Below are 18,363 nucleotides of genomic sequence, written 5' to 3'. Positions count from 1 at the left end.
TAAAAAATGTTAATATCTTACGTTAAAAATAAAGGAACTATTTTGTGTGCTTCTTTACATATTTCTGTTTTAAGAAACATAAAAAGTCCTTCAATAAATTTGACATAAAAAAAACTTTTCCCAATTTCCAAAAAAGTTTCCAAGTGGTTTATTGATTGGCCTAATATAAATTTGGAACGAAATGTAGGTCATGCATTTTCATTTATTGAATTTTCTATTTTAAAATTCAATTAATATAGCTAAAAAGTTTTCGCTGCTATGCTTCTATTTTATCTTTTTTTTTACATTTTATTGACATTCATATCAAATCTATTCAAGCCAAAATGATTAAAAAATTCCTCTTTTTTCAAAAAATAAATTAAAAATCAATAGGCAAAAATATATTAATCTGTAATCAAAATCTTTAAAATATTATTTCATTTTAAATATCAAATATACTATTAATTAAATCTTGAATAAACAAAGCTTGAATCTTTATTTTTTTTTTATATAATTTAATTATACCTTTCAAATAAAAAAAAAGTCAAATTTTTATTACAGCGAATGAAAATATTACAAAATTTAGTTAGTTTCCTAAGTAAAAATTTATAAACTATAATTGATATTCCAAACAGAAATATAGTATATCAATATGTATCTTTAGTCTTATGGAATTCAATTTTTCTCTCTATATTCTGATTGCTTGCTCGTCTGGTTAACGATATGACTCAGGGAAAGACGACTGTTTCTACTGAATGTTACTTTTACATGAATGTTTGTTTTTGATTGATTTAAAAAAAATAATCAATTCAATTATAAAAAAAATCTGTGCAACCTTTCAAAAAAATCTTGCAATATACTTGTTCAGTCAATTTAAACAAGTTTTGGTTGAAAAAGCCAAAATTTGCAAAAAAAATGTTTCGACAATAACTGCAATCAAATGATTGATGATAATATCATCCTTGTGATAACTTGTTGATTACGAGAATATGTTTTTAACTTTGATTGATTTTTGTCAACATTATTTAAGTATTCGCAGCATTCACTTCTCAATAAATGTTGGGACAATTTTATGTTAATGTGTGTTTTGCTAACAATTCTTCAAATTATGCATATGATGCTTTTCAATTGAAACCAAACCAAATTTACATAAAAATCCTTTATAGATGAAATATTTAGTATGTTGTTATTCCATAGAATTTATTTCAGAAAAAAATATAAATTTCACGGGATTTCACGGAAATCTGTCCGTGAAATCGTGAAAATTCACTAACCCTAATGATTATAATAAGCTTGTTTGGACTCGTTTAAAAATATTTTAAACTTTTATGAATTTACAATGAAATTACAATACAGCATCGCAAAAACTTTTTTTTCTCACAAAAATAAATTTTCGTCAATACTTTGAAATTTTGGAAACATATGAGTGCAAAACAACTGGACAGGAGTTTAATGCACTTTTTTTCATTCAAATGTTGAAACCGTGGCCTGTAATTTCAATTTTTTTAACTTTTTTATTTTTTTGCGACTGAAATTTCAGCAAAAGAAGTTCAAATTATATTGCTGAAGATTCAGTAATTTTTCTTGTTTGACAGATAATTTGCTGAAGATTCAGTAATCTTCGCTGATATTCCAGTTTCAAGATTTGCCATTTAAAAATATTTCCAATACTGTTTTTGAGAAAAATATTTTTTATCAGCTACGTTCATTGCTGAATTTCAGCATAAGTGGTGATAACTGAATCGCATTCAGTTATTTATATTGCTAAAACGGCAATCCAAAATTTGCTCTGTAGATTTATTGTGTTTTCAACAATTTGTCACATTGATGGCAGAAGACTGACGAAACACATTTACCAACCATTTGTTTTGCCTTTGTGGGTCTCGTGGCGCAGGGGTAGCGGCTTCGGCTGCCGATCCCGATGATGCTATGAGACGCGGGTTCGATTCCCGCCTTATCCACTGAGCTTCTATCGGATGGTGAAGTAAAACGTCGGTCCCGGTTTCTCCTGTCTCGTCAGAGGCGCTGGAGCAGAAATCCCACGTTAGAGGAAGGCCATGCCCCGGGGGGCGTAGTGCCAATAGTTTCGTTTTGTTTTCGTTTTTTTTGTTTTGCCTTTATCTCAGCAGGAGATCTTCTACGAGCAGCACACCCTTCAGGGTGTCTGATGGTCCCAAAACGGCAGAACTTATCGCTATTGATACCTACTCGCATTCCAGAAAAAAACTGCATTCAAGTAGCTTAGCCGCTTTCAGGGAAATCAGATCCCATGCGGCATTGTTGTGGCACACGTTCCAAGGCAGTTCTTTTGAAGGAAGGAAGGGTACAAATGCAGCATCATGTGACTAAAACTTTGCACCTTTTGGCGCACGTGAGACTTAATTCATTGAAAATCGGAAGTTTGAAGGAATTCGACTCGTTTCACCCCCTCAGGACACGGATGTGGAAGATTCCACCGAAAGGTGCTAATTATTACAAATTATAATACGACGTGTCAACGGAAACTGAACTTCGACCACGTGTTCCAGTTCACGTCACCAGGTGTGTGGTGAGCTACGTGATAGGTTCCAAGCTGGAACTTGCGACGAACGGTATTTGCTCAAAATCATGACGTATTTGGTTAAGTCGTCACCGTTTTTTTTTTTTCAAACGGAGGCCGGTATCTAGTCTAGCGATAACATCACCATCATTGTCGTTTTGACACGTGGACAAGAGAAAGGGAGAAAGAGAGGAGGATGAGCAGCAGCTTAGTAGCAGCAGTGATAAACGTTGGTGAACTTTAGCGGCTTGGCACGCGAAAGGTTGAGCTTTCTGAATGGAGTCGCAGGCGCTGTGTGTATGTGCTGAGAGAGAACCAACCTGCAAACAGTTTGAATAATGATAAGACTTCATTGGTAGAGATAAAAGTTCAGGAAGGTTAATACTAATTAGCTGTATTACGGAGAACTTGTGTTTTTTGACTAATTTTTGGATTATGTTTCTTATGTGGAGGAAAAAGTGAGGAACTGGCGTTCCACACAAATTTTGAGTGATGGAAACATATTGAAAAATAAATATAGTAGACAGAAAAGACAGAAAAGACAGAAAAGACAGAAAAGACAGAAAAGACAGAAAAGACAGAAAAGACAGAAAAGACAGAAAAGACAGAAAAGACAGAAAAGACAGAAAAGACAGAAAAGACAGAAAAGACAGAAAAGACAGAAAAGACAGAAAAGACAGAAAAGACAGAAAAGACAGAAAAGACAGAAAAGACAGAAAAGACAGAAAAGACAGAAAAGACAGAAAAGACAGAAAAGACAGAAAAGACAGAAAAGACAGAAAAGACAGAAAAGACAGAAAAGACAGAAAAGACAGAAAAGACAGAAGACAAAAGATAGGTTTTTTTTTTTAATACTTACAATATTTCATAACACTTATTCGTTAAAAAAAAGAAATTGAACACCTTGCCCTGTTAGTTGGGTAGAATCTACCAGTTGTTTCGAAAAATAGATCACCATCCAGTGGCCATGGTAATTCGACTGAAAGGCTAAATTTTCCCCCTGATCTGGCCCACTAACGGGCCGGATGCCTCTTGTTTCTGGGAAACTCCAGTGAGAAATGCGTTCTCATAGGCAGATTAATTTTGGTGATTTCCGGTGAAAGGTCACACTCTACCGATTCCTTCTGGGAGAGGTCGTGCCACGAATGGCAAGCGTTATTAATTCTTTCAGTAATTTGTTGACTTTTTCCTGAAAACAAATATCATCCTCAAAACGAGGTTGTTTATTGCATTTTCTGCGTTAAATAGAGCGTGTTCAAAGTAAAATAAATATTACTTAAACTACTTAAGTGACGCATTTAGCACATTATCAACTCTGGACAGAGACTTTGAAATAAAAATAAACAAAAATCACGGAGACCGTAAAACTCGAAACTCCGGTAAATGGACGACAAACAAATGGTCAGTTGATCAAACCCGGCGTTAATCAATAAGCCTAATCAAATCAATTCTTTCAACTCGTCCAAATTTTTATATTGGTGGAAATTAGTGCAATTTGCAACTATTTTTGGGTGTGTCAATAAAAAAGTTTAATGTTCATAAATAAAACGTAAAAGTCAAACAAATCATTTAATTTGATTCAATTTTATTAATTTATTAATGAATAATTGCTAATTAATTAGGCTTGGTTAGTGTTCTCAGAAGAATTTTGACGTTATTTTAAGGTGTGGGTGTAATTGTAATTCAGATTAATGGCATTTTTATATCTCTTAATTTTTAAAATAATTAAAATTATAATTCTTTCTGAAAACATTGATAAAGTAAATAAATGTTCAATATGGACAAATTTAAACAAATTATATTTTTGGAAAAAAAAACATGTTCCGATTAAATGTAGCATATCAGAAATTTCTCAAGCATCTCAGGGAAATGGGTCCTAAAATGAAGCTTAAATTTTTGATATTATTGTTCACGACGATAATGCTTATTTTTCTGAGTACAGTGACTCTTTGTACGACCGCAAAGGATTCAAAATAGACACAGTAAAAAATCATGGTAATCTTACATCTGGGAAGGGGTAAATCTTTTATGTCAGAAAAAATGTGTTATTTTACCTCTGAAAATGTGTTATTACACCTTCCAAATTTACAAAAAAATTTACTGTGTTTTATTATTTGTATGCTAAAATAACTTTTAAGAAACTCAACTTTGTTGCGATAGAACGAGTTGTCAATCAAGATTCTTGCTGACAAGAAAGGTTGTAAATCTAGTTTTTCCTAAATAATTAATTTTTTATGCTTTTTTAGGTTTGTAAAAATTTTATCTAAAGTTTCTGTCTCTTGGTTCTGGTCCAAAACAATAATACTAAATTTCAAATTTCAAGCACATTTTTCAAAATTTTGAAGTAAATGTAATTACAAAGTTATGACCGTTGTAAATATTTGTTTAAGGTCATGTCCCTCGATTCTGATAAATGTCAAGGGGAAGGGGACATAACAAATTGAAATTGCAAGTCGTGATTTGATTATTTAGAAAAATATATATTATAACAATACAGCAATTCCATTTGAAAAGAGCCTAAACCGAAAAAAAAAGTTCTCCGATCGGGCTCAAAATTTTTCTGGGGGTTCCTTAGCCAAAATAATTAGACCCGTATTTTTTTGTTTGGCCATTAGGGTGACCTACGCCGTGTTAGGGTGGTTCGAAAAATGGCAATTTTCGTAATTTTTCGTAAAAACCACTTTTTTCAAACAATCATATCTCCGCGTCATTTCATCCGATTTTACCTGTTTTAGACGCAAAAGAAAGGTGATGAGTTTGGCTATTTCAGAAAAATTGTAAAAAGTTTTAAAAATTTAGCTTAACATTTGATAAAGTCGTATGAAAACTTAAAATGGCGTTTTGACCGTGTCTGGACCAAAGAGCCTATGTCTGAAAATATTTTTATCAGATTCCTCGGAAAATTTCACATAACGTATCAAAAAATTGGCGATGTCGAACCGTACGTTTCCGAGATATGATTTTTTGAAAATAAAAACTGAGTTTTCGACGCGCCACGCGCAAAAACAGGAAGATGACGAAATCGGCAAAAAATCAACTTTTTTCACTAAAACTGCGATAACTTAAAAATTTCAGCGTTGACCTATACATGTTAGGGTACCAAAAGTTGCGTATTTTAATTACGAAAAAAAATCTTTTTTTTTGCTGTGCAACGGGCCCAAAAATGCTAAATATATACGCAGGAAAAGGAAATTTAGTGGGGTTTCAGTTGAAAAGACTTTTATTACCATAAATTTTTATAAGTTTATCGAAAAAATATTGTTCGCCTCCTGATGTTTCGGGCCAATTATGACATAAAATTTGAAAAATGTTGGCAAATGCAATTGTACAAGTTATTTTAATGAAAATGTTTCAACAATAATATTTTTTTGCCCCCAGTTTTTTTTTTTGAAAGGGAGACCATAAGATGAAATAAAATTTGCAATGGCCTTACGCTTGAAAAAAAAAAATGTGCTCAGAAAAAAGCCTCAATGTTTGTGATACAAATTCAGATATTCAAAGCGTTTGGCATATACATTTAATTTTTTCATGAAGGACTGTTTGAAAAATAAAATCAATTATTATTAGCTTCCAATTAATCTGTTTTTGTTTCATTTATTTTTTTACAGGTCACTGTTAGACTAAGACATGAAGCATAAACAAATATAGTTGAAATATATTTTTTTATATTTTTAAAAATGTTGAAGTTTAACCTTGAGTTTAACTGTAATATTTTCCCAAGCATTTACTGATACTTTTTGCATTTCTTTTATTTATTCCTCTTGTCTGGAGACATGATACATTTATTTTTCAATTGGGTACTAAAACCCTATGTCAATTTGTATGTACAACGGTGAAAAACACGATTAAAAACCATTTCTGATCACTGTTTTTAATTTTAATGCAAATAAATAAATTGACCAGACAACATTTTTTCGATGAATCAACTATGGTCCCCTTGGAACGAGCTGTCAAGTAGAACCTTTCCTGTCAAAAAGGGCCGTGAAGTATTTTTTTTTTAAATTGAATTGAAAATCCATGTTAAATTTTTTGCAGTCGTTCAAAGGGTCATTGTACTCAGAAAAATAAGCTTTATCGTTGTGAACAATAATATCACAAATTTAAGCTTAATTTTAGGACCCAATTATAATATAAAACACAGCACAGAGTGCACTGTGTAATTTTCGGAGCAAAACATTGGACAAAAGTGAACCTCTCGTTTCTCCCTTTTAATCTACCTCGGTCTCGATTGACCAGGAAAGAGTATCTGTAAAAAGGGCGAGAAAGCGGGAGAAATTTAGAGACACGAGAGTTTCTCTTTTGCTTACTGTCTTGCCACGATGGTTTAGTATGCCGATTCAGTTAAATGATTTCTTCAATTTAAATAAAATAACAACAGAATAATTAATTATTAAATTAATCAGTATAAATTTCGAACAAATCAGTTGTTTTTTTATTATGATTGCCTGACAAAAAAAACTTAACTCACAAAAAGTTCTACCACTGAAGCGCCGCTCTTTATTTCTCTCCACCTTCAAAGTTCCCTCGTCCAACGAATTCCACCACCTAGGTCCCACACTGATACTCTCAAAACTCACCACATTGCCGGCTCGATTAATTCTCTGGCATTGCCTCACGTGCGCACACATATTTAAAGCACCCGGTTTTGGTGTTCATGTCAGTCAGACTCTGACTGCATTATTCTGTATTAGGTTAGCTCTCCACAACCACACCGCCAGATCACGGTCTGATCTGTTTGACTGTTGTGTGTTACTTCATTCCTCGAATGGTACGTGTGAGTACCGGTCGCCTTTTTTCTTACTTCGTGGTAAGTGTTTTAGATTTTTTTTATTTGCAAATTTTTATCTTTACGTGGATTTAATTTGCTATTTACTTTCTTTACCTTTACAGTGTTTCGTTACTTCGTAGAAGTGCCATTTCCAGGATGGGTGAAGCCCAGGGATTGACCGACATGGAGGCCAAGCAGCTGTTGAAGCTTCCTGATACAGAAACTAAGGTAAGGGGATTGTTATTGGAGAAAGGGTAGCGAGGTCACTTATTTTGGGGGAGCAGTTGAATTGTTGTTAGGGTAAACGGTATTATTTTGGTACTAATTGCTGTTTGAAAGACTTTTTTTACATTCAAAAGTTTGAAAAGTTTGCAAAGGACTAAGTTTACAAATAACAAGACAAAATAGCACACTTTACCCTAATTAATCCCGATGGTGTCATGCTATTTAGCTTTCCACGCCGCACCACCGACTTAAGCGGCTGTGACCTAAACTTAAACGTTGCCTAGCTAAGTCAGAAAAAAAAACTTTCAAGTCACCTTCTCTGCACTTGTGCAGCAATCGAATCAGGTTTCTTATCTCCGCTGGACGTGAACAAATTCAAATTCTACACGCAATGTGTTTGTCCAAGTCACTATCTAACTCGAGATAATGGCTGCTGCTGGCTAGAAGAGTAATGAACTCGCGATATGGTCATTAAAAAGTGTATGTTCTTTTATGACTCTACTTTGGAACCGAAAATGGAATATAAAGTCATTAAAATCTAAAAGAGACGATAAAAGTCGGGCAATTTAAATTGCAAAAAAAAGAAAACGCACACAAACATACACACTTGCGACGATGATGTTTAGCATCTGTTTAGTTCTGGTCTCACAATTACCTAACCAAGCCCACATATCGTGTGGGTTAGTGCGTAAATGATCACATAGTTGATTCGCTTCCGTACACAACGAAGATGTCGCTATTATTGAGTAATGGGTGTTGTCACCACAAAGTGATGCGCGCGGTCGGGTTGGACTTGTTTGTTTACTTGGTTGGTGGTGCACACACAAAGTAATGCAATGGATGCGTTCTGATTGTATTTTGCTATTTGTGATGAACGAAGGCCATGGTGGTGTTTCAATTTATTATAATGTTATAGTTTTAGTTTGATTTTGAGAAATAAAATGATCCAACATAATTAAAGGAATATTTTAAATAGTAAATGCGTTAAAATATAATGGTTTAAAATAAAATTAAATTTCAATTACAGTGCAGACTCGATTATCCAAAGGCCTCGGAAAAATTTCACTTCGGATAATCGAATCACAAAAAAAATGTTTTTTTCGTTGTCTTGTTTTTGATTGTTAAGCTTGAATATGACCCCAATCCCCTCTAAAGTGATTTAAAATTTCCAAAATGGCGACCAAAATGGCGGGGTTGGAATACTTTTTGGGTTAGTAGGATAAGGTATTGGCTTTTGGATGCCTCTCGAGCTACGGCGCTATGGGGAGGACTTTCATAACAGACCCGTCGGCGAGCCTTCCGAGCGACGGTGCAATGGGAAGGTCTTTCTGGTTAGCACACAAAATCACTCACACACAGTTATTTTGCTCCACTATTAACTCGACAATCCAAATTGTCAGTGCGTCTTTCGATCATTATATAGAAATGGCTTTTTCACCGCAAATAAATAAAACCTCGAAAAATTTAAACACAATCCACCCGACGCCGTGCCTTCCGATCAACGATGATATAGGAAGGGCTTTGAAAATCACAAAACAATAAATTAAGACACACACAATTCACGACCAAAGGCACACAACAAAAAAATCACTTTTCACTCCGAATATTTTTTACAGCACCTTTACAAATTATGCACTCACCCCATACGAATAGCGATACAAAAGCACACACCAAATATTAACCTGAATAATCACGACTTCGCGTCCCCACTACCAGCGCACCAATCATTTTTTTTTTTTTTTATTATGATTCGATTATCCGAAGTCCCATACAAACCTTCGGATGATCCGAGTCCCATACAAACCTTCGGATAATCGAGGCTTAGGATAATCGATTCTGGACTGTAATAATTATTTTTATACAATTAATTAAACTGGTTTAAAAATTCTTTGAAATCAAAATTAAGTCCAGCGAAATAGAAATTAAAATTGTTCAATTTTTAGAACTGTAGGAGCTATTAGACTATACCAAACAAACAAACAAACAAACAGACAAACTTTTTGACAGTTTGGCAGTTTGCCTGCTTTATTTGTTTGCCTGCTTTTGTTTGCAGAAACGTCAGCTTGCATACATTTGGCTTTGTTTGCGAGTTTGGCAATTGAATTGAAAAAATAATGTTGAGAACCAATTGAGTAATAAATAGCTTTCAAATGAAATCGTTTGTTTAGCCGTGTTTTAAGCTCAAATTTGTGTCCGGGTAATCTGTTGCTGTGTTTTCATGAAAAATTGTTAAAAAAATAAGATTTTTATTCAGACGTATTGATTTCCAGCTTGGATTTTGGTGTTATTTCAAAGATAGCTAGGGGAAATTTTCGTATGTTTGCAGGTTAAGCACTCGCTCCTAACTCCATCCAATTTGCAGTTTTTCACTATTTAAACAACTAATTTTGCAAAACTTTTGATAGAAACTTGCTTGCTCACTGCTTATTGATTACATCTGGTACCCCCATCTTTTATGTCAGAAAAAGTGTGTAATTTTACCACTTTTCTGATGTAATGTCACTTTTTCAGTCTAAATTGAGGTAAAATTACATCAAGAGGTAAAGGTTAACATTCAACCTTTCAAAATTACGCCTTCCAAATTTTACTGTGTAGTCTTTTGAGGTATATTATAAGAAATTCGATGATTACAGTGCACAGTGGTCCAGATCGCAAAATTAAGTGGAAAATGGATTTTCCGTAAAATGATGAAGTTTTGGAGCTTTGGTGTCTTGAGAAGAGTTGTTGCATATGGAAAGGGGCAACTTTTGGTTTGGTTGGAAATTAGGGTGGTTCACTATTAGGGTGATTTTGAAAATCTAACTTTTCAGGAATATTTTTGGGATTTTTTTTGTCTTCTAAAAAGTTGTTAGGTTTGCCAATCCAAGCAACTTTGTCGAAGACACCAACATTTTATCTCGTAATCTACGCCTTCTACGACAAAATTTATAGAAAGCATCTGAGCAAACCTTCAAAAATCAGTTTTTTGAACGTGGCAATTCAGGGTTAAGTTTTAGAGAAAAGTAATATTCTGGGCTTTAAAAAATAAACATTTTTGTTTTTTGACAAGTCAATTTGGACTTAAGGGTCAAAAGTTACAGCGATTTTAAGGTAAAAAAGATGCAAATTTAAAACTTAAATATCTCGAAAAGGCGCAAGCCAAATTTTAAGCGCCAGGTTGCATTCGAAAGAGGAGATTCGAAAGAGGGGTGTTTTTCTTTAAACTCGAGATATCTTTATTTGAAAAAGTCTAATTTTCAAGGGAAAACCTTATGAGACCACCCTAAAGAATTTCGAAAATTGTCCAAATATATGTTGTTCGCCCCGATCAGCTAGCTCCCTACGTTGTGTCTATCGGGCTGGCCGGGAAAGCAAACAAGTTGCCTCAGCAACTACGAAGAACAGCGAAGACGACGACGATACACCATTCGGAGGACGATACAATAAAGCAAACACACGTTGATTACTTCTGCCGAGGAGACATCCAATCTCCACGGCGGTCAAAACACAAGAGAGTTTATTTCACAACATCACATTACAAAGTCAAAACGTAAACAATAACAAACAAATGTCACTCTGACACTAGACTTCGTGTTCACCCCCCCGTACGGCGGGGGGTAACTAAAAATACCTAATTATAGGGTCCGCGACCCAACATATGTTTTTCGATGTTATTTTGCCCGCTGAATCTGAATCTGCCCTCAGAATTGACCCAAAGTGTCGAAAAATCGATTTTTGGTCATATTTTGGATTTAAATGATAATTTTAAATGGAAATTGGTTAGGGTGGCCGTAGAGGGTGACGATTCTCGAGATTTTCAATTTCCCGGGAATCGAGAGTTGAATTTGGCCATTTCCCGGGAATTCCCGGGACCCGGGAGTTTTTTTTACTATGCCAATAGTAGCATAATTTAAAAAGAAAAGTATAAAATTCGTTACTCATTCGTTAAATTAAGTATCCTCATAATTTAGAGGAACTATATAGTTTACTTTAATAGTTTAAAATGTTTACGAATCATAATTCGCACTGAGTGATTTTTTAAATGTTGTACAAACTTGTTCCAAGAACTTCTTATTATTAAATTTTTGTGAAGTAAAAACATAGCTAATATATAATTTCCCAGTATCGAGATTCTTGCAATATGATAAATAACGACTCAAAACAACAATTTAAACCTTTTTTCATCATTTTTAAGGTCAACTTTAAATTTTAATTTAAGATATACATATTTACAGTTATCAGGAAAACTGGGGTGTTTACAATTGGCGAACCTTAACTTTACAAAGATTACCGCTCCAGAGTTTTTTTTTACAAAATATAATTAATATTGAGGTTGATGTGAAACATAAAATGGCCTTTTACACAAAAAAAAAAGAAATTACCTTGATACAGCGAAATTACCTTAGGTACTAAGAATTAAAAAAAATATATAAGCATTGCTATGCTCGAGAAAAGATATGGAATTTGAACTTATCTTGAAAAAGCTATAACCTCTTAGAAATAATAAATAAAAAAAATGTTTCTAGAGTTTTTTTATAACGTCCTATAAACATATGAAACCCACTATCTTATAGGACATTAAAAAACACTGGATTTATAAAAAAAAACATTAAATTTCATTTCTGGGGTGTAACTGCAAAGAATGTTTTAAGGTAAATTTTGGGGTCCAAATTTTTTTTGTCTTCTCTCGATTATAGTTATTGGAATTTTTGAAAAGTTAAAATTTAAAAAAAATATGAATAGAAAGATTAGAGAAACACTGGTTTATTCGAACTTGAACATCGAACATTAAACATCCAATGTTCCAAACAATAGTTTAAGTTTAAAATTTCCCGGGAGTCTCGACCGAATTTCCCGGGAATCGAGAGGTCCAAAAATGGTCGATTTCCCGGGATTTTTTTCCCGGGAATTCCCGCTCGTCACCCTCTAGGTGGCCGCATAAGGTTTTCCCTTGAAAATTAGACTTTGTCAAATGAAGATATCTAGAGTTTAAAGAAAAAACACCACTGAGATTTTTTCAGCGTTTGTAGTGCTGGATCTCCTCTTTCAAAAGCAACCTGGCGCTTAAAATTTGGCTTGCGCCTTTTCGAGATATTTAAGTTTTAAATTTGCATCTTTTTTACCTTAAAATCGCTGTAACTTTTGACCCTTAAGTCCAAATTGACTTTTCAAAAAACAAAAATGTTTGTTTTTTAGAGCTCTATAAGTGCCCAGAATATTACGTTTGTCTAAAACTTAACCCTGAATTGCCACGTTCAAAAAACTGATTTTTGAAGGTTTGCTCAGATGCTTTCTATAAATTTTGTCGTAGAAGGCGTAGATTACGAGATAAAATGTTGGTGTCTTCGACAAAGTTGCTTGGATTTGCATACCTAACAACTTTTTAGAAGACAAAAAAAAATCCCAAAAATATTCCTGAAAAGTTAGATTTTCAAAATTACCCTAATAGTGAACCACCCTAATTTCCAACCAAATCAAAAGTTGCCCCTTATGCAACAACTCTTCTCAAGACACCAAAACTTCATCATTTTACGGAAAATCCATTTTCCACTTAGTTTTGCGATCTGCACCACTGTGCAGTGCCGTCATGTTTTTGGCAACAATTGTTTAAATATTCCCGATTTTGGCAACAGTCATAGGTCATAGTAATACTTTACCAAGAATATCAATTAATTTGTAATTACTCAAAATATAATTATTTTTTAAGCATATAATATCTATTATCAGCAACTCCATTTGAAAAGAGCATAAACCGAAAAAAAATCGTGTTGAAAGACGCAACTTTCGGTAACCAAACCTGTATAGGTCATCGCTAAAATTTTAAAGTAATCCCAGTTTTAGTGAAAAAAGTTATTTTTTTCCCGTTTTCGTCATTTTCTCGTTTTTGCGATACCTACATAATAAAGGTTATCAAACTCGTGTTAGAATTCTTATTCAAATATCTTTTCATCTTCTTCCATTCCAGGACTTCATTTTCCAGCAAACCATGTACCGCATCAAGGACCCTCGCGCCTCCATTCCGTTCTACAACGAGGTGCTGGGAATGAACCTGCTGTGCAAGCTGGACTTTCCCGAGGCACAATTTTCGCTGTACTTTATGGGGTAAGACAGTGAGAGGTGGTCACATGCTTGAATAACTTATAAGCAAATCGTTTAATTTTTTACCAGCTACGAGAACATTACCAACCAACCTACCGACAAGAAGCAGTGCACCGCATGGGCCATGAGCCGGAAGGCCACCCTGGAGTTGACACAGTGAGGATTTTGAAATTGGGTAAAATTGTACGAAACGAATAATCAATTTTGCTTCTAGCAACTGGGGCACCGAATCCGATCCGGACCAAAAGTACCACACCGGAAACAGCGAGCCGCGAGGCTTTGGCCACATTGGAATCATGGTGCCGGATGTGGAGAAGGCTTGCGAGCGGTTCGATAAGCTCGGCGTGGAGTACATCAAGCGTCCCGAGGACGGCCGCATGAAGGGGCTGGCCTTCATCAAGGATCCAGACGGTTACTGGATCGAGATCTTCAACGCGACCAAGGTGGCCGGATTGTAGATCTTCTGTGCCTTATCGAAATTTGGGTTTTGAGAGCAATTTCTGATTGATGTTTGTGAGATACCGGTTTTATTGTTTCCGTTGAACCAGAACTGGAGTTTCGGATTCCATTTCGATTGTTTTTAAGGGTACTTGTATGCAGATGTGTTTGCCTAATATTTATTTGAGATTTGTTTTGTTCACGAACGTACGGTCCCAGTGACAATAAATCGGAGATGAGAATGTGGATTTACCGACCTTTTTTTAACAACAATATCACTCGGTCCATGAACTAAAACACAAAACATAGAAAATGGTTTAGTGAATTATTTCAACGCATCTTGAAATGAAATGTTTCAAGTGGCCCTCTGTATGACGGTAGCAAAAGTACATTATATTTTTCAGGAAGCCTGTAGAAAGGAGACATTTAAAAGTTTTATGAATAGATTCGATCGTTGTTAAATTTAACTTTTGGAAATGTTTTATAACAATAAAAAAATATTCCAAAATTGTATGTGGATATTTTCTCAACTTTTGTTTTTATTGGTAATCTTTGTTGGAAATGCTTGTCGTAAATTTAAAATTCTGGAAATATTTTTAAATGGATGTTATTTTGAAAAACATTTGAAGAAAGTCTAAACTATCATACGAAGCGTTGCGATTAGATCAAACCAATTCGAACGGTTATTTTTAATCGAATCGTTAAGCCTAACCGTTCTATTGAGTACAGACATAACAAATCACATAAATATTGAAGAAATCATACATTAACTTATCATTACCAAAATACCATTCACAACAACGCTCTTGATTTGAAATTTTAATGTTTAGCTTTGATTCTGTAAGGAGAGTACAAATTTTCTGTCCCAGCCTTGCCAAGACAGATGTTAAACTAGATTTGAATAAATCAACCCAACTGACGGACTGCGCGAACCAAGACGCAAACGCTCTGCTAGAAAATCAATCAAGTTATTTTCCATTCTCAATCAAACTTTGCTTAACCAATCGTTGGACCGAGCGGCTTTTCGAAATTTAAACTCATTGCGCGCGCATTTCTCTCTCTTTTCAAAGAAAATTACGGTTAGTATAAGTCTCTCTCTTTCGTGGAGAGTATTGCTTTTCACCCACATCCTCTCTCACTTTCATTGCGGTTTGTTTTGGTTTTCAGTCGATCTTATTTTGAATGAGTGTTTGTGTTTCAGCATATATTTTTGTTCATAGGATCGCAACCCATCGCTCGGAGAGGAATATCTTTGGTTGAAGGTTTGAGCAATATATATTCATATATGAATATATATTGTATATATATATACTACTCCGGCTGGGATGAGGCGAAGGTATTCCGCGTCTCCATCACGCCTCTTTCCTTACTCACATTCTGTATTTTTCAAGTTGACTGACTGTCGGTACCGTAGTAGATGCAAGTTCCGACTGTTATGAAATAAATTTCAATATTTTTTTCAATTGTTTGATTTTGTTAAAAATTATAAAAAGGTAACATTGAAAATTTGGCAGAAACCAGATTTCGGTTATCTGTATGTAAAATATGTACAGATCCATAATCCGATCCATCGTTAGTAAGGTAATCAAAAGACCATTCAAACGAGTCCAAAACATTGAAGATCTGGCAACCGTGGTTCAAGTTATGGCCACTTGAGTGATATTTATGCACTTATCAGAATCCGGATCCGTTTTCGTTGTTTTCATAATCGAAAGACCTTTCCAGCCATTCTAAAAGATCGAAGATTTGTAAGGATCTATTTGTAAAAAGTAAGGAAGGCTCAATTTTTTTACACAAAATCTGTCACCAATCCCAGATGTAATTTTACAATATTTTTTGTGTGTAGATTATAGTTAGGCTGGTACACATATTTTTAAACGTTTCTGCCAACTTTTTTTTTGAAGAAAAGTCGATGGAAATCGATGGGTTCATGTTCATATCCATCAAATTTCTTATGAATGTGCCTCAAGAGACTCTTAATTACATATTTGACCTCAAATAAAAAGTTTCCAACCCAAATTTACCAGATTTCTAGCTTTCTTTGAAATAACCCCAACATCCAAGCTGGAAACCTCAAAACGACCGAATAAAAATCTTTTCTTTGTACAATTTGTCATAAAAATACAGCAACAGATTGGCTGGATACAAATTCGAGCTTTAAACATTGCTAAACTAAGAGTATTTCATTTAAAAGCTATTTATTACTCAAAAGGTTCCCAACATTATTTTTTCAATCCTCTGCCGTACAACACTAAAATATTTTAAAACATTTTCGAATCAATCACATTGTAGAGAACAGTTTTCTGAACAATTTCCATAAAAAAGTATCAATTTTGGTTCAATATAAGCAGAGATATACCCAATTTCGTAAAATAAAAAGTGACTTTCTCCAAAATTTCTGGATTTAATTCCCATTCAAACGATGAACACCGCCTACTGAGTTGGATTTGGGTTGGAAACATTTTATTTGACTTTTTTTTTCAAGAGACTCTAAATTACATATTTAATATGTAATTTAGAGTCTCTTGAGGCACATTCATAAGAAATTTGATGGATATGAACATGAACCCATCGATTTCCATCGACTTTTCTGAAGAAAAATCCTATAAAATCGAAAAAAAATCTTCAAAAAAAAAGTTGCTCTAGACCCCCCGACGAAATATTTCGCCGGACCCCGCAAAATGTCGGGAAAGAGCCCTTCTTTCATGGTGCCAAATATCAGACCTGCCGAATTTTTTATCTTAAGTTTGTTCTAGGAAACACACCGTGCAAAAGGTTTTTTTTTCGCTAAACTTTTTGTATTTCGTCAAATCTTACATTTTATGAAAACTAATTATTACAAAACAAAACTAGTGAAAAATGCATTTTAAAACACTTTTTTCATTCAAATGTTGAGTAAATGGCTTGTTATTTATTTTTTAACCCCCCACCCCCTTCGACTACGCCCAGAATCGGGGGCACAAACTTTCAAAAATATTTGCATCGGCCTTAGAACTATTTAAAAAAAAAATTTCAAAATCTGTTAACTTTTGCACTTTAAGTTGGATTCCCAAAATATCCCCCGTTTTTTTATTTTCTTAATTATTTGTAAAATATGAAATTGCTGTAAAAATTTCAAATCGCATCAATTAAAAAAAAAATCATTTTTTCTAAAAAAAATGAAATGAGTGAAACAAAATGAAATGAGTGAAATGAAAGAATAACATCTTGTTGTTTATAGAATAAAAATATTCGGAGCAAATTATTTCAGTTTCTGGATTTTATAACTATTAAATCACATTAATCATTTGAATAATGACCAAATTTCGGTTTAAATCTCCATAATAATTTCAGATTTTAATTATATGCTTATAACAGTTTGCATTTAACCCTTTTAGAACTGTTTTTTTTTTGAAAATATGTATTAGCTAGTGATGGGAAAATGATTGTTATGACCATACGAAAAATATAGACCAGTTTTGAAAATTTTGATTTTTGGGTCATATAAAACACACTGATAGGGTTAAACCATTTATTGAAACCTTTGAATTATTTTCCTATCAAATTTTAAGTAATTGGAAAAAGCAAAGGACGCATTCTGAGTACAATAATTTGAACATCGCAATTTTTTTCGCGAAAATTTGATGTTTTTTGATTCGGTTAAAACTTAGTCCAACGATTCACTATGTCAAAATAAGCCATTTGCATGGTTTCTCAATACAAACTTGGGAGCTGCGTAAATATATAAAAATCTGTATCGTGAAATGACAGTTTATTTATCGAAAACTGTTGGTTCTATCAAAAAAATATTTTCAACATTTTGAAAATTTGGTCTAATATATGAAATGAGTTTCATTTAAAAAATGCAAAATTTTCGCGATGCTCAAATTAATCATTTTCCCATCACTAGCTCAAACATATTTTCAAAAAAATTAGCGTGTAATTAAAATCTGAAATTATTATGGTGATTTAAACCGAAATTAGGTCATTCTGCAAATGATTAATGTGATTAAATAGTTATAAAATCCAGAAACTGAAATAATTTGCTCCGAATATTTTTATCCTATAAACAACAAGTTGTTATTCTTGGAAATTCAACACGAATTTAGATGTAAAATTTATAATGTGAAAAAGTATTTGAACGGGCAAAAAAATCATACGGCATTTATTTTTTATCAAAATAGGAATCTTATAAACTAATAATAATTTGAAATGCATTTTCCTGCGGGGATAATCATTTTTAAACATTTTTTCCATTTAAATAATAATACCATGACATGTAATTTAATTTTTATGCTCCCCTCTAGAAATTGGACAGAGTCGAGGGAAATAAACTTAAAAATAAATTAAAAATGAA

At 33.6% G+C, this 18,363-nt stretch overlaps 2 protein-coding genes across 2 annotated transcripts in view; both read left to right on the top strand.

Moving 5' to 3' along the window:
• LOC120424431 (tyrosine-protein kinase receptor) overlaps window positions 1-18,363 on the top strand; it is a 295,519-nt gene that overhangs the window by 225,183 nt on the left and 51,973 nt on the right. The window lies entirely within an intron of this gene.
• Window positions 7,174-14,275, top strand: LOC120424452 (lactoylglutathione lyase). The gene is made up of 5 exons (XM_039588584.2): window positions 7,174-7,325; window positions 7,409-7,514; window positions 13,456-13,592; window positions 13,659-13,745; window positions 13,804-14,275. Exons 2-5 carry the CDS (start codon window positions 7,443-7,445, stop codon window positions 14,045-14,047), a joined length of 540 nt encoding a protein of 179 aa, XP_039444518.1. The 5' UTR covers window positions 7,174-7,325; window positions 7,409-7,442; the 3' UTR covers window positions 14,048-14,275.

The sequence above is a fragment of the Culex pipiens genome, chromosome 2 (genome assembly GCF_016801865.2).
Source record: "Culex pipiens pallens isolate TS chromosome 2, TS_CPP_V2, whole genome shotgun sequence".
Classification (NCBI taxonomy): domain Eukaryota; kingdom Metazoa; phylum Arthropoda; class Insecta; order Diptera; family Culicidae; genus Culex; species Culex pipiens.
This window is presented reverse-complemented; position numbering and strand designations above follow the sequence as displayed.